Below are 17,434 nucleotides of genomic sequence, written 5' to 3'. Positions count from 1 at the left end.
TATTTGACCATCAGCATTTCATCTTTTAATCCTCACTTTAACTGGATATTTCATATTTTATAAGTATGGGGTGAGACCTTGAGCTAATATGCAACTGAGCAGTAAGCCTTTGCTTCTGTCACTCAAATGACTCTGAATTAAGGTCCAATGAAGGAAACTGGCTGGCTCCCAATGACCACATACTAAGTAGGTAGGATGTAATGGTATCTGGAGATGTGGTGTGCAAACTTACGCATGCCTCAGAATTACCAGGGAGAACTTTTAAATGCAGATTCGTAAGCAACAAGGATATCTGGAGATATGGTCCATAGGAGTCTATACTAAAGAAAGCCAAGATTGGGATCCAGTTGCTGCCTTAGGAGAAATTAGATTTGTCCAAGGATTGCATTTAACTTCTGCCTCCTATCAATAATGTACACTCCCCAAACAGCAATCAAATAATAAGCTAGTACTTTAAAATTAATGTGTGGTATGGTAAACTTTAAAAATATTTGCCTAGTAGAGATACTTTTTATATCTTATAGAACTAAGAGAAAATATTTTACTGGTTTTAGGCAAGGACATCGCCCTTGCCCAATGTCACCCAAGAAACAGCCAAGATTAGGAGTAACCAATAAATGAAACATAGCCATTAAAATGGTAATTACTAAGACTGTGTAAAAAAAATTTACCTTAACTCTAGAGGCCTGGTGCATGAAATTTGTGCACTCAGAGGGTGGGGGGAGGTTCCCTTAGCTTGGCCTGTGCCCTCTTGCTGTTCAGGAGCCCTCAGGGGATGTCTGACTGATGGCTTAAGCCTACTCCCCTAAGCCATCAGTCAGACATTCTTAGCGCTATTGTGGAGATGGCAGCCTCTGCACTTGCCAGCTGTGAGCCCGCTTGGCTCAGGGCTTTTGGCTGAGTGGTGTTCCCCCTGTGGGAGTGCACTGACCACCAGGGGGCAGCTCCTGCATTGAGCATCTGCCCCCTGGTGGCAGTGCACATCATAGTGCCTGGTTGTTATGCTGTTCGGTTGATTTGCATATTTGCTTTTTATTATATAGGATAAGAATAAACATCAAGGCATATTTTTTAATGTGGTGAACAGAGTATTTTTAATTCATTTTATTTTATTTTTCTATGTATTTTTAAAATGAGCATATAGATTTCAGGTGTGGTTCCTGTTACAAGATCTGTATATTGCACTATGTGCCTACCACCTGAAGTCAAATCTTCTCCAATCACAATATATTAGGACCCCCTTCACCCCCTACTCTCTTCCTTCTGGCAGCCACCAATTTATTGTTTGTATTCACGAGTTTCAGTTTATATCCCACATATGAGTAAAATCATATGGTTCTTAGTTTTTTCTGACTTATTTCACCAAGCATAATATTCTCAAGATCCATCCATGTTGTTACAAATGGCAGTATTTCATCCTTTCTTGTGGCTGAGTAGTATTCCATTATATATATAACACATCTTCTTTATCAAATCCTCTATTGTGTAACACTTTGGTTGTTTCCATGTCTTGGCCACTGTGAATAATGCTGCAATGAACATAGGGGTGCATATATCTTTGTGAATATGTTTTCAAGTTTTTCAGGTATATATCCAGGAGAGGGATTGCCAGGTCATATGGTAGATCTATTCTTAAATTTTTTAAAATCAATTTTTATTAATTTCAGAGGGGAAAGGAGAGGGAGAGAGAGCAAGAAACATCAATGATGAGAGAGAATCATTGATTGCTGCCGCCTGCATGGCCTACACTGGGGATTGAGTCCACTACCTGGGCATGTGTCCTGACTGGGAATCAAACCATGACCTCTTGGTTCAAAGGTCGACACTCAATCACTGAGCCATGCCGGCAGGTTTCTATTCTTAATTTTTGGAGGAATTGCATCACTGCTTTCCATAGTGGTTGTACTAGTCTCCATTCCCACCAGCAGTGAATGAGGGTTCCCTTTTCTCCACAACCTCTCCAACACTCGTTACTGCTAGTTTTTTGATAATGGCCACTCTTACAGGTATGAAGTTATAATTCATTTTAAATAATTATAGCCGCCATTTATACACTCTGAGGATAAAAAAATTTACACAACCTTAGAATAAGTACAATTAAAAAAAAATCTACCACGTATTCTTATTATGATCCTCAAGAGTCAGGCTCAAATTCTGTCGCCTCTGGAGTTCACCTAATATTTGTGTACTGTCACCCCTCTTCCCCCACCCAAATCCTTATTGTTCATATGTTTTGTATCCCACCCCTATTATCACTATGATACATAACATTTCCAAAAGCTAGACCTGGCATATTATAGATTCCCAGTGCTTGGCAAGAAAGATCTTAAGAACAAGCAAACGGATTCTTTATTTTCAGAAAATTGGAGTTGAGGCTGTTTAAAGGACTTATCAGTGATCAGCCAGTTACTGGCCCAGACAGGACCTGCAGGCAGATTTTCCACATGGTGAAATGGAGAGAATTGTCCTGGGATTCAGGCCACCTAGTTTCAAATCTGACTCTGCCACTTACTAGATTTATGACCCCAGCCAAGTTCTTTGTTCATCTGCTCTACAGAGACAATTGTTTTACTAACTTCAGAGATCTTAAGAGAATAAGAATATATATAAGAGAATATATATATCAATAATGTTAACTCTGGATGTACAGCAGACTCCCTCGGCAGCATCTATACTAATAAAAGGGTAATATGCTAATTAGACTGGACATCTTCCAGATATCCTTCCGGACAAAGCGATGGTGGCAGCAGCCAAAGCAGAGGCAGTTAGGGCCGAGGGAGAGGCAGGAGAGAACAGTTAGGGGGTTATCAGGCTGGCAGGGAAGAGAGTTAGGGGGTGGGTGATAAGGCCCAGCAGGAGAGAGCAGTTAGGGGGTTATCAGGACAGCAGGGGAGAGAGTTAGGGGGTGGGTGATCAAGACACAGGAGAGAGCAGTTAGGGGGTTATCAGGATAGCAGGGGAAAGAGGTTAGGGGATGATCAGGCCAGCAGGAGAGAGCAGTTAGGGGTGATCAGGCTGGTAGGGGAGAGCAGTTAGGGGGTGGGTGATCAGGTTGGCAGGGGAGGTAGTTATGGGGCAATCAGGCCAGCAGGCAGAGGTGGTTAGGGGAGATCAGGCAGGCAGGGAGGTGAGCAGTTAGGAGCCAGTGATCCCGGATTGTGAGAAGGATGTCCAACTGCTGGCAATCAGACATTCCCCAAAGGATCCTGGATTGGAGAGGGTGCAGGCTGGGCTGAGGGATCCCCCATCCAGTGCATGAATTTCTTGTACCGGGCCTCTAGTAATAAAATATAACAGATGTCAGTCCAGCCCAACCCCAATAGATGCTGAATTAATTGCTCTGTAGTGGGGCTGTGTGATCAAAACTTTAAGAAGGTCCCCAGTTGATTTTAATGTACATTCAGGGTGGCAGACTATGGAATAGACTTAATAGATAACAATGTACTCTATCAATAAAGGCCATTACTTAATATGGCTTAGGAATTTTGCCCCAAATATCTAGTCCAGTGTCATATTACTGAAGAAATGACGAAACAGGGTCTGTGGTCTTAATATATACATATTTCACACATGTATGAATTTTATTTTATTTTAAATTAAAGTATAATTGACATATAATGTTAGTATTAGTTTCAGGCATATAACATGATTCAATATTTATATACCTTATGATGTAATCACTGCAAGTCTAGTAACCATCTGTCACTGTGTAAGTCATTATAGCATGTTGACTATATTCCCTGTGTCATACACTACATCTCCATGGTTTATAGCTGGAAGTTTGTACCTCTTATTTCCCTTTTTTACTCCTCCCTCACCCTCCTTTGCTCTGCCAACCAAAAGTTATTCCTCTGCTTCTGAGTCTGTACTTGATTTGTTTGTTTTAAAGGATTAAAAAAACAAACAAACAAAAATAAACCTGCCCTAACCGATTTGGCTCAGTGCATAGAGCATTGGCCTGCAGACTGAAAGGTTCTAGGTTCAGTTCCGATCAAGGGGATATACCTTGGTTGTGGGCACATCCCCAGTAGGGGGTGTGCAAGAGGCAGCTGATCCATGTTTCTCTCTCATCAATGTTTCTTTATATATATAAAGTTATTATTTTTGTACATATACCAATGCCCCCCCCCTCCCGTACATGCCCTTCCTCCCCAGAGTTTTGTGTCCATTGGTTGTACTTATATGCATCTATACAAGTCCTTCAGTTGATCTCTTATCTTCCCCAGATCTCCCCAGCCTCCCCGCTGTAATTTGACAGTCTGCTTGTTGCTTTACTGTCTCTATATCTATCTTTTGGTTCTTCAGTTTATAATGTTCTTTATCATCCATATATAAGTGAGGTCATGTGGTGTCTCTCTTTCATTGACTGGCTTGTTTCACTCAGCATGATGTTCTCCAATTCCATCCAGGTTGCTGCAAACGATCTCATCAATGTTTCTAACTCTCTATCTCCCGCTCTTCCTCTCTGTAAAAAATCAATAAAAAAATATTAAAAAAAACCCCCACCATATTGGAGAATGTTGATGACACTGTCATTTTTGATCTTATGTTGAAGTAGAAAACTCTTTACATATTAGATGAAACTAAATTTAAAATTAATTCATGTCCCCTTCCCCAATAGGACATTAAATAAATCCAACAAAACTTTATTGTTATGAATTCTTATTTGTATTTCCAGAGCTAACAATTATGGAACAGAAACAATTGTTGAATATAATATAGATTTCATTAAAAACAAAAGTGTTATGTAAGGCTTTAGTAAAATAGAAGAAAAAAAAAAGGTTCTGACATTTTAAAAAATTACGGATTAATTTCTTTCACTCTGACTTAAATTCCCCCAAATGTACCTATATTGAGTGTGTGCCTATAGGTTTGCAAACAAGTTCCAAAATGTTACTGCTAACCAATTAGTTTCTAAAACCTTTCAAATAATCTCATCTTTGCCATAGGAGTGATTTAAGCAATGGCATAAAAAACAAACAAACAAATAAAATTAAAAAAAACCACAGCGATCTCCACATTGTTTGCTCTTTACTGGGAAGAATCATGACTTAATAGGAGTGGAGTTTTCCCTGGTTGTTTGGAAACACATTTATTCATAAGCTGATATTATTTTAAAGCCCGACTGTTGGTGAGGGAGAGCTTTTCAGGTGAAGCCATTTTCTGTGAAGAGCAGTTATATTTTATATAAATGTCATCCAAAACATTCATGTCCATAGTCAAATGTTCAGATGTGAATCAGTTTTTTTTCTTTTCTTTAAAGTTATTCTTTAAAGGCTTTTGGATGAACAGGAATTTTGTCTTCCTGAAAGATAAAATATTTATGGAAAGCACGTCAGTTGTTTCATGGACTCAGGACTTGGAGGAAAATGCAATTTTAGGTCGAGGGAATAACCAGAACTGTCTTTCGCTCCCAGCTCTCTGGCCCTGAGCCTGTGGGCTGACACCCCTCCAACTGCACTGCCCTCAGCAAGGTGTCTTACACTCACTGTGCAGTAGGCCCCGGATCTGTTTTTGGTCTGTGCTGAGAATTACACATACCCTTTACTTCTCTGGAGATTTTAGGAACTCTCCCTTTTCTTCCTCTGAGAGGAACATTACCTGTAGCATTTGACACTTTTTCCACTGGAAATGAAATTGTTTTCAGAAGCTAATCCCTTTCACTCACTCAGATTTACTCTGATCGGTGGAAGCTGGCAAGAAATCAATTCACATTTTTTTCATGAATCTTTTTGCTGAAAAGACTCTCCTGCAGACGATGTGGACTTTTGTTTTGATTGGGATAGCAGTCTGGTAATAGGCCTGCTCATAAAAAAGTGCAAGTGATATAATTACATGGCCTAACGCAGGCATGGCTGTAACCCTATATTGCGATGCAGTCTCCAGGTGACGTTTACAGCAGAGAAGGAGCAGGGTCCCAGCTGTGCTTATTACTGTTGGAGATGACTTTGCCTCTTGGCTTTTTAAAGAATAGAGTTAGGGTGATGGAACTGTCCTAAAAGTAGATCATCACACAACTGTTAATATACAGATCAATAAGCTATTGAACGTACATTTAAGACAGGTGAATGTTAATGTATATAACTTATATCTTAAAGCTGTTATAAAAATCAGCATTGGATGGCATGTTTGGCATTCCTAACAGACTGTGACTACCTCTGGTTCAAACATGGCTGAAAGAATTGACCCTCTTGATATCATATGACGTAGTGGAAATGTTGGGACTCTCCCTGCAAAGGATACATATGTTGTATTAGGATACTTCATATATATATATTTACAATATTTTCTGCTTGAAGGATTTATTGAACTGATCACCTCTAAGGAAATTTACTTATTTAAACTGTTTGTAGCAAAATGATTGATTTAAACCTGATAGAGTTGAATTCTAAAGGACTTTGTAGGCAATTTTGTTAGCCCTTTCATTTTATAGATGAGACTCTGTTAGGCTTTAAACTCTAATTATGTAATAAAGTTAGAATATAGTTCTCTACGCTTCTCTTCTGCTCTTTAAATATTTATGCTATACTATAAGGCAGCCATTAAATTGATAATTATTAAGACTGTGTAGAAACATTGAAAAATGTTTATAATACAAATGAAGTAAAGCAGAGGGCCAAATGGCTTAAGTATCATGATTGCAACCAGTGTGTCAAATTATGTACATAGTTAAGATCTGGACCATAATGTGTATTATGTGATGGGTTGAATGGCATTTCTCCCTTAGTATTCTTGAACGTTGCTGCATTATATTCACATAACGTGTTTTCTAAAAATATTAAGGCTATCATAGGGAGAATGATGTAGGCTCAAAGGGATTATGCATGTGTGGGTAGCTGCCTGAATTTATAGCCCACATTTGCAGACTTTCCCCAGACACCTTCCAGCACTGGAAATGTGTGGGATGAGAGTATACCATTCTAAGCCACTGGGACTCTGAACTTGTTGACCTGCTTCTGGAACTCCTTTGTTCCCTTGTTTCTCATCCATTTAATGGAATTGACCAACCCAGAATGGTTGGAGAATGACTTTTAAGGGGGGTAGTAACTACTATTAATTTCTCTACTGAGGTCAGAGCATGAAGAAATTCGCTTATGCTGCCACAAGTGACTTAGAGGACTCTGGAAGAATATTTTGTCTCCAAAGTTGGTGATCATTACCTCCTGGGTTGAATTACAAGGAATGATTTGAGGGTTTTCTTTCTCTGGTTCACTGGAAAACTCAATGGCCTGTTTGAGGAAGGGAGAAGTGGGTTAGATTGACTCTCAGGACTACGTTGGACTTGATTTTTCCATTTCACTCTAACCGAATGGCTTTTCATTGTGACAGGGAAGGATCACGGACAAAGTGGGAAGCAGCTCCATAAACAATTTAGGCAGCGTATTGTTTCAAAGCCAGGTCTGCAAGAATATTTGGATCATGTATGCTTGCCCACTCTCCTGGATGGTGCTGGAGTCTTAGCCCACGGCTGAGTTGGTGGGATAAACGTGAAGCTAGTGAATGTTTAATATTTTGTGTAAACATACTCCCCCTCTAAGGGATTAGATCCCATTTTCTAAAATGTTTTTGTTTCTCTGGATGGTATTTGCTTAGTGGTAGGTGGTATTTATTAGCTCAAGTAGCTGATTATCCGTTTATATCACTATGCTTTTCCTGTTAAATTGTCGAGCTATTGTAGCCATAGCAATTCCATTTCAGGGAAAAAAATGGGACTGTGATAAAAGGGGAATGAAAGGCAGTGTGAGCAAAGCAGAGGGCATCCTTGGGTATGTGGACAGTCTATGGATTTACAGTCCTTTCTTAAAGATCTGTGACGGTTCAGTTACTTCAACTTCTTTACTCTGGCTTAAACAATTTATTTTATTCTCTCTCCACAGAGACATACAGTCCTAAATTATGTCTTTTATCCTGTCATTCATTCGCTCAGAAATATCCAGTGAATCTCTCATTGTCAATGTTATAACAGCACCTCTAACCTTCTACAGCCCAGTCTTATCAGGCCCGTGGATTCTGTCAGTGCCCTTTGAGTCACTCTTCCAGAAATGGAGGCCAGTCTTTCCCTACCCTGTGATCATACTTCTCCTCTTTCCTGCCCCCAAGTCTTCACTGATTCTGTTTTATTGCTATACTTATCCCCATTCCAGCTCACTGTAAACTTCTTTTTCTATAAACCCCCATGGCAGTTATGTCTTTACTTCTGACTTGGCACTTATTTTTAAAACATTTCAATAATAAAACCATAATAACTACCATTTACAGTGGTTATGATATGCTAGGTACCATTTTCAGTACTCCACTGGAATAAACTCATTCAATTAACAGCAATTCAAGAGTTAGGTAATATTATCCCCCATTTTATAGATAAGCAAATGGAGACACAGAGGGATTAAATACTATATTGCCCAAGGTCATATAGCTACTAAGTGGCAGACCTGGAGTTCTACCCAAGGCTGTCTAGATCCAAACTTGTTCTTAATCACAGCTCTGAACTACCATAATAATCTCTTCAGATGCTTCATTCTCTTAAAATTCAATCTCTTTAAGGTAAAGAGAAGTCTTTTTGCTTTCCCTCATTACATAGCCCTGTGCCTAGAACTAGGAGTTGCTCTGTGCACATCTGTTTATTGAAGTTCTAATAGAGGTTTTTTTGGGGTGTTTTGGCTTGGTTAGTTTTATTTGATTTTTCTTGATACGATGACATACTCTCTTCTGTTCTCCCTTTAATTATTGGTATGGGATGCTCAATGTAACGGTCAAGAATTGAAATTCGTGGCTCTCATTACTTAAATGAATGGTGCTCAGTGATGGGTAAATTTACTAGTGTGAAACTAAATCTCAAATTTTGTTCTGTGCTTCAAAGTAAACATTTTAAGAAGCATTATGTTTATTCCTTGGGTATTTGATATATTAGGTAAGGTGAGTAAGAGCAAGCTACACTTATTGATACATTGCCTTATAATATCAGTTCTTAAAATCATACTTAACTTTATGTTGTTCTCCCTTAATTTTTGGGGTGAAACAAAGGCTCTTCGTGGAGGATATAGTGAATGTTGGTTATAGGAACTTTTAAAGAGAACCTTGCACATGCAATGTTAAGCTGTGGGAGTCAAATAATATTTCTTAGTAAAGATAAGATACTCAGCCAGCCAAGTTGAAGTCTAACGTTGTTAAAGTTTATTTACGGTGTTACTTTGACCTATTTTTAGCATCCTACTATTTGTGGGTACTCAGCCAGATGCTTCCAGTGCTCCAAGGTTTTATATATGTCCCTGTGTATTTGTTGATGAATTAAAAGCTGTTTCTGGCTGATATGATAAAAGAACATTTGGAGGAATATTGCATAAGTTGCAGAATCAAGGGGAAAATGGAATAATTTGTCACCCTCAGGAAGAATAACTCTGACGACTATGGCATCTTGGAGTGGCCAACCAGGAGCGTCTCTTAAGTCGTGGCCATTGCAACGGCTCAGTGCTGTTTTTATTTAGTGCTCTGCTGCTGTGGAGGGAGACAGATTTGTTGGAAGCTTAAGCCAGGTGCCCATGTCTTAGTTGGTGATTGACAGGCCACCAAAGGCATATGAAATGGGAAAAGAGTATTTCCATTTACCTGTGATGGGAAAAGACCAATGGTCTCTCCCAACAAGGTTCATCTCAAAGCAGAGAGAATTAAATGATAGCTTTCACTTGTACAAGAGGCTATTTGGATATTACTAGAATTCAATCACCAAGTTATTCTCTATTTGGAAAATCCTTGCAGTTTAATTCATCAACACGTCTTTTTATGTCTAGATCCTTATTTCCCTCTATTATACACCAGGCCTCTTCTTTTAGGATAAGCCTTCCTTTTAGCTCAACAAGGGTTTTCTTCAGAGGAGCTGTCACTAGGTTCTATCTCTGGAAGTTAGCAACTTTCAGTTTAGCCTCATAAAATCCTAAAGGTGGAATCAGAACCTGACAGGTTAATTAGCCTGCTCAAGCTGAAATAGAAGTATTATTGAGTGTATTGGTTAAAACTCTGTGTTGCAAGTGCCAGAAAACTCAAATTGAATCTATTTGAGCAGAAATGAAATAGTTCAGGGATATGTCTCCAGTTTCATGAGAGGCTCAATACAGGGCTCAAATAGCAGGACTGGGGCATTTTTCTCCCTTCCTATTTATCAGCTCAGCTTTGGGTTCTGTTTCAAGCAGACTTGCTTTTCATGGATCCCAGATGGAAGCTGGAAGCCCTGGGCTGCAAAATTTAATTATAGAGGGGTTAAAATCCATTCCCCCCCGCCCCCCCGAAGTCCCAGTTGTCTTAGATTCAAACTCATGCCTATTTCTGAACCAATTACTGTAACCACAGTGATGAGATACCCTGGAGCTGAAGGGTAGATAAATTTTAAACAGTTCACATGACTGAAAATGGAGGGAAAAATTAATGACTCAAAGAATAACCAGAAAGTTTTTGGCAGGAAAGAAAGAGGGTTATGATGCTGGGGGGGTTGGGGGGAGAATATGTTGAATTGTGAAAACTTGATTTTTAAATTATATTTAAAATGATATTTAGGTAATTTAAAACATACATCTATATATATAAAAACCCTAAGTTACTGGAACATCGGGTTGATACACACTGTGGGGGGAGAGGGGCCGACTGGCCAATCTCTCATGGTCCCTCTCCCCAGTTGGCCCCAATTAGCCCCCATCACCGGCCAGGCCAAGGGACCCCACCTGTGCATGAATTCATGCACTAGGCTTCTAGTTTATATATAAAAGTCTAAGGGAGGTTGGCTGTGGAAATGCACTGAGGTTGGCTGTGGGAATGCACTGATATCAGGGGTCAGCTCCTGCATTGAGCGTCTGCCCCCTGGTGGTCAGTGTGTTGTCATAGCGACTGGTCAACCAGTCATTCAGTCAACCAGTTGTGGTTGCTTAGGCTTATATATAGATAGATATAGATATAGATATAGATATAGATATAGATATAGATATAGATATAGATATAGATATAGATATAGATATATAGATATAGATATATAGATGATATATAGATATATAGATATATAGATATATAGATATATAGATATACATTGAGTGGCCAGATTATTATGATCTCTGAACGCATAATAATCTGGCCACTCAGTGTATATCCTATATAATAAAAGGTTAATATGCAAATTGTCCCCTCCACCAGGAGTTCGACCAGCAGGTAGGCCAGCCAACTACCCATGTTCCCTCCCCCTGGCTAGGCTTGCTGGACCCCACCCATGCACAAATTCATGAATTGGGTCTCTACTATATAATATATGATAGATGATATATGATATATGACATATGACATGACATATGACATATGATAAATTATATATATATATATATATATATATATATATATATATATATATATATATAATATTACACACACACACACACACACACACACACACACTGCGTGGCCAGATTATTATGCATTCAGAGATCAAATAATCTGGCCACTCAGTATAGATGAACCCATATGTGGCCATCATACAATTCAGCAGTTGTTGAAAGATTTTTGCCAATTATGTTTCTGTTTATTGCTTTTTAAAGCATTATCATAAGATGCTTTTACAACTGGCTATGTAAGAACTTAGAAGATCTAACATGAAACCTGAGACCTTGCTTTATGAATATAGATCCAAGTATCAAATGGTCATCAGACTCACACCAAAAAACAATGTGTTGCCCCCTTGAACAAAAGATGACTTTGTGCAGCAGCAATGCATTGTGTACCTGGAAGTACAATTTTATTTCAGTAAGTATAATTTTTTTCCTGGCTTAAGCCTGATGAATCAATTGCTTAACAGCCTTTTCCAGAGTATCTGTAGCAAACTTGCCGTCTGGTGCTGAGTGTCTTCAGGGGTGAATCAGAGGTTTTATTTGACAGTGAAGTTTCTGAACATCAGTACCCTTGTGCATTGTCTGACAGCTGAATATGCTTTTGATCTCTTACAGTTGAAAGATGCATGAGTGTAATGCAGTCGGGGACACAGATGATCAAACTAAAGCGTGGGACCAAAGGGCTCGTCCGCCTCTTTTACCTGGATGAGCACCGGACCCGCCTCCGATGGAGACCCTCCAGGAAGAGTGAGAAGGCGAAAAGTAAGATCCATCTCTGAATTTTGTGTGTGGCCTGACACAGTAACACATGGGCTATATTGGGTGGGTTCTGTGGAAGCTTCAGACCTCTGGAACATCCATATTTTTGCAAGTTTGGGGGTCAGCTATTAAAGGATATGGAGAGGAGGAATAAGTTATAACCATTTTTGCTTTTTAAATTATTTGGGGAATTTAAATCCATAAAAATTTTCTTGTTCATGAATGCTGTAAATGTTAATATTTCCCCTGAGTTGGAGATATTACACACACACACACACACACACACACACACACACATGCACATGTATATGTATATACAATATATTTTATTTGGCATATGAGATTTTATAGCCTGAGGTCTTTCATTTTCCTATGAAAGTTTATGGGTATCATAATTCCAATGGATGTTATGAATGTAGATCAGTTAAAGTGTTTTGCCATTTTCTGAGCACAGTTGACTCAATAATACGTTAAGGAAATTGTTTTAATGAAATCAAGTAAAATAGCTTTGATCTGTATCCTTGTTAAGGCCTGTCTCTCACACCTTCTACTCAGCACCAAGTCCGGTGGTCTCCTGTAATGCCTCTCTCATATGCTCCTTCCATCCTGTTGTCACAGGAACCTTGTCCCGGGTCTCGTCATCTTTCCAGTGGCCTATTGCGAAGTCTCCTAACCAATTTCCATTTTGCCAGTTTTTTTTTTCTGCTTTGATCAGTTCTGATGCTTTCCCCTTCCAGTAGCAGAAGACCCGGACCAAATTAGGCTTACACAACAAACAAACTTATTACCTCACATGACAAGAAACCCAGAGATTGGCAGGCCAATCTAGTTCTGTTTTGCTGAGTGCTCTTGGCTCTGCCCCTGGTACATTGGCTTTGTAACCAAGGATTCAGCTGTTCTGGGCCTCACAACATAATGGTGAAGAGGCAGGAAGGGACCTTTTCTTTGTTTACTTCCTTTTTAAAAGAGAAGAACCTCTTTCTAGACCTTTCACTCATGGCACATTGCCCCAAGTCTCCTTGGTTAGAGCTGGGATGCATTCCCACACCTAAATCCATCATAAGAAATATGAATGGGACACCCCATGGCTGAGCCCCACCAGGATTTGCCCTGGGGCTGGGCACATACTCATTTTCCTGAATCATGTAGCGACCATGAGTTGATACCAGAAGAAAATCTGCTATTAAGGCAGAGGTGGGGGGGAGGAGGGGGGAAGAAAAGGATGGTATATGTAGGCAATGAACAGGATATGTAACTCTTCTGATTTGTGCTTATCAATAGAGAGGCAAAGAAGACATATTGTTTCAGTTTAAAGTACATCATATTCCCTGTAGTGCTTTTCTGATACACATGTTCCGTGCTGCCCCACTGCATACATAGTGCTAGTCTCTCATCTACCGTTCTAGGCTCTGCATGATCCAGCCTCTAACCACCCCTCCAGTTTTCACTCCTGGATTCCCCTCTTGAGCTTTGCAGTCCATCATGAATGGCCTGCTCTGTGTCCCTGGAGTGGGCCTTTGCTTCTATATCGTTATGCCTTTTTCCCTGGGATGCCACTTTCTTCCTTTCCACCTCTCTAAGCCCTACTCTAACTTCTCCTAGTGGAATCCTTACCATAAATAACAATCACTTTTCACTATGCTATTTGGTTACCATTACACTGTTTTTCCTTCCAATTTTCTATCTTCTCATGCATATTTAAAACACTAAAGTTGACTCTAAGTCTTTGTATGTTTTCCCTGCATAAATAGGTGAACTATAAATTTGGCATATTTATCAGCTTCATTTTCTACCAGGCTTCTTGCCCTGCTGGGCATACATATCATTTTATCATAAATTTCAACCCATCTTGACTCAATGCCTGGGAGGGCATTGTCCAGTCTGCCCAGGAAGGTCAGGTCTCATGTAGAGAAGGTTCCCAGCAGTAAGGGACACAGCTTGTGTTCCACAGTTAGACTTAAAAACCACAGCTCACAGGCAATGCATTTGTTCATGCTTATTTTTGAAAGTTTAAAGTGATTTTGCCTTTCCTTTTTCTTAGTCCGTATCCCTATCTTCACCCGTCATGTGTTTCACTTGCCTCACAGTACTTATCGACTCCATTTACAAAGTCACCGAGGGTCGGCAGTCTGAAATATTCCACAGACAAGCGGAGGGGAACTTTGACCCCAGCTGCTGCTTTACCATCTACCATGGTAACCACATGGAGTCCCTGGACCTCATCACCTCCAACCCCGAGGAGGCCCGCACCTGGATCACAGGCCTCAAGTACCTGATGGCCGGCATCAGTGATGAAGATTCCCTTGCCAAAAGGCAAAGGACTCATGACCAATATCCTTCCTAAAGTGTTGTTTTTGAGTTCAGTGTGGAATAGTGTGTGTGTGTGTGTGTGTGTGTGTGTGTGTGTGTGTGTGTATGCTTATTGTCCCCCCAATTTTTTTCTTTCTTTACCCCTAGCCCTCACAATTACCTCCTCACTCTCACAGAAAGTAAGTGAATGTGTGAAACACATAAAGACAAGCGTATATAAAGTCAGAACAGACTTCTTTAGAAGAGACTGAATTTAACTCTAAGAAATATCCAAAATGAAGTTTCCCCAGAGAGAGGAGGCAACCAGGAAAGCATTTATTTGTATTAGAGAAAAACCCTGCTTTGTTAGAGCCAGTTTAGTTTAACAAATAATTTTTTTTTTGAGTTTCAATTATGTACTTAGGACTTAGCTCCTTTCTACTTTCTTTCTCCCTTTTCTAACATACAGTTTGGAAACAGAACTGATTGACACTCCAGGGGAACTTTCTTTTTACTTAATAACGTTTATCCTCTGTAAATTGCTTGAGAGACTGGAGGCTGAGTTTTCATTATTGGTTAAACCCATTCCTGTGGTTCTGCGGTGCCGACAAGTTAAACGATTGAGGCACTTGGTCTGAAAGGTACCTCTCCTGCTGGGATCCAGCTGGGCATGCGACATGGTGGTTCTGGCCTCAGTTTTCTTAGCTGTGAAGTGAGGGTCTAAGACTGCTTTTTTGTTTCTTCTGCGCGTTTTGAATGGCCTTAGAGTACAGGTGCCTCCTGTCCTTGTGTAGGGAGTAATAGCATTTCCTTGCTGTCATTGGAATGTGCGCCTTGATTTTTGCCAAGAGTGGTGATAGATGTACATTATTCTATCTGTAATACCTCACCTGGTGTATTGTTGGAGCAGAGTGGAAATACTCAGCCCAGGAAAGGGTTTTGACAGTGTGACCTCTTAAGCTGGGGAGCCATGATGCTTTCACCATTATTCTCAGCATGAAGATAAATGCAACTGGGATACATAAGAGAAGAAAACACACAAACACAGGAAGAAAGCACAAACATAGGGACAGCTTTTGCTGCTCTAGTCTGTTAGTTTCCTTCTTAACTTCCTAACCTTTGGTAAAAACAAACAAAAATACTGACCCAGTAAGAATGCTTTTTGGTGCAAGCCACACAACCATACTAATATTGTGTAAGGCAATATTTATTGAATAAGGAGTAATTCTTTTTCATGAACAACAGATCTGAAATGGGGGCAGTTCTAGGGTTGGTTAATCAGTGACCCGGAGATGTCACAGAGACCTAGGTTCTGCCATCTTCAGTGTGTTGGCTTCCCTTTGTTAATTATATATTTAATATTTTGAGGACCTGCCATACTGTTTTCCACAGCAGCTGTACCATTTTGCATTCCCACCAACAGTGCACAAGGGTTCCGATTTCTCCACATCCTCACCACACCTGTTTTCTATTTTTTTGATAGTGGTCATTTTAATGAGTGTGAGGTGGCAGTTTTTAAAAATATATATTTTTATTGATTTCAGAGAGGAAGGGAGAGGGAGAGAGAACCATTAGTTGGCTGCCTTCTGCACACCCCCTTCTGGGGATTGAGCCCCGCAACCAGGCATATGCCCTTAATCAGAATCGAACCCGGGACCCTTCAGTCCACAGGCTGACGCTCTAGTCACTGACCCAAACCAGCCAGGGCTTTTGATTGCATTTTCCTAATATTGGTGATGTTGAGCATCTTTTCATGTGCTTGTTGGCCATTCATATAACTTCTTTGGAGAAATGGCTACTTTAGTCCTGTGCCCAGTTTTGAAGCAGGTTGGCATTTTTTGTTTGTTTGGTCATTAACTTTTAGGAGTTCTCTATATAGTCTGGATATGAATCCCTTGTCAGATAATTCTAAAATATTTGCTTTCATTCTGTGAGCTGTCTTTTTACTCTGTTGACAGTGTCATTTGATGCATAACATTTTAAAATTTTCATGAAGTTCCATTTGTTTCCTGTACCTTTGATATCCTATATAAGAAATCATCATCAAATAAATTGTTATGAAGCTTTTGTTCTATGTTTTTTCAAAGAGTTTTATTGTTTTAGCTCTTACATTTAGGTCCTTAATTCATTTTGAGTTAATTTTTGTAAATGGTGTTAGGTAAAGCGACCAGCTTCATTCTTTTGAATATTGACGTTCAGTTTCTTTTGGTACCATTTGTTGAAAAGACTTATTTTCTAATCAAATTGTCTTGCCATCCTTGTCAATGATCGTTCAATCATATATATGAGAGTTTCTTTCTGGGCTGTGTATTTTATTCCAATAGTGTATATATTTGTCTTTATGCCAGTATCACACTGTTTTGATTGCTGTAGTTTTGTAGTAAGTTTTGAAATCAGGAAGTTTTAGTTCTCCAGTTTTATTCTTCTTTTTAAAGTTTTTTAAAAAATAATATTTTTAAGAGAGAGAATAAAAGAATCAGAGAGAGGGGGTAGGAGAGAGAGAGAGAGAGAGAGAGAGAGAGAGAGAGAGAGAGAGAGAGAGAGAGAGAGAGAGAGAGAGAGAGAGAGAGAGAGAGAGAGAGAGAGAGAGAGAGAGAGAGAGAAAGAAACATCAATGTGAGAGAGACACATCGATTGATTGCCTCCTGGACACACCCTGACTGGGGCCAGGAATTGAGCCTGCAACTGAGGTATGTAGTCTTGACAGGAATCGAACCGGGGATCCTTTAGTCCGACACTCTATCCACTGAGCCAAATCGGCTAGGGCTGCTGAGTATTTAAAAAAAAAAAAAATCAATGTTCATAAGAGAAATTGGTCTGTAGTTTTCTTGTGTCCTTGTCTGGCTTTGATATCAGAGTAATACTGGCCTCACAGAATGAGTGAGGAAATGTTCCCTCTTTAATTTTTTTTGGAGAAATTTAAGATATGTTGGTATTAGTTTTTTAGATGTTTGGTAGAATTCACTAGTGAAGCAATCAAGACCAGGGCTTTACTTCGTTGAGAGACTTTTTTTTAATTTTTTATT

At 39.6% G+C, this 17,434-nt stretch overlaps 1 protein-coding gene and 1 long non-coding RNA gene across 2 annotated transcripts in view; both read left to right on the top strand.

The window, feature by feature from the left end:
• Positions 1 to 17,434, top strand: part of LOC311617530 — a 537,075-nt gene that overhangs the window by 278,890 nt on the left and 240,751 nt on the right. The gene's annotated exons all lie outside the window — the stretch shown is intronic.
• Positions 1 to 17,434, top strand: part of PLCH1 (phospholipase C eta 1) — a 132,762-nt gene that overhangs the window by 43,889 nt on the left and 71,439 nt on the right. Inside the window, 3 exon segments of the mRNA XM_084872090.1 lie at positions 11,976 to 12,122; positions 14,207 to 14,454; positions 14,456 to 14,464. Coding sequence (XP_084728216.1) covers positions 11,976 to 12,122; positions 14,207 to 14,454; positions 14,456 to 14,464 — 404 coding nt within the window.

Source organism: Pipistrellus hanaki, assembly GCF_964339955.1.
Source record: "Pipistrellus hanaki genome assembly, chromosome: 2".
In the NCBI taxonomy this organism is placed as follows: Eukaryota; Metazoa; Chordata; class Mammalia; order Chiroptera; family Vespertilionidae; genus Pipistrellus; species Pipistrellus hanaki.
The sequence above is the reverse complement of the archived record's forward strand: the minus strand, read 5'-3'. Positions and strand labels throughout refer to the sequence as shown.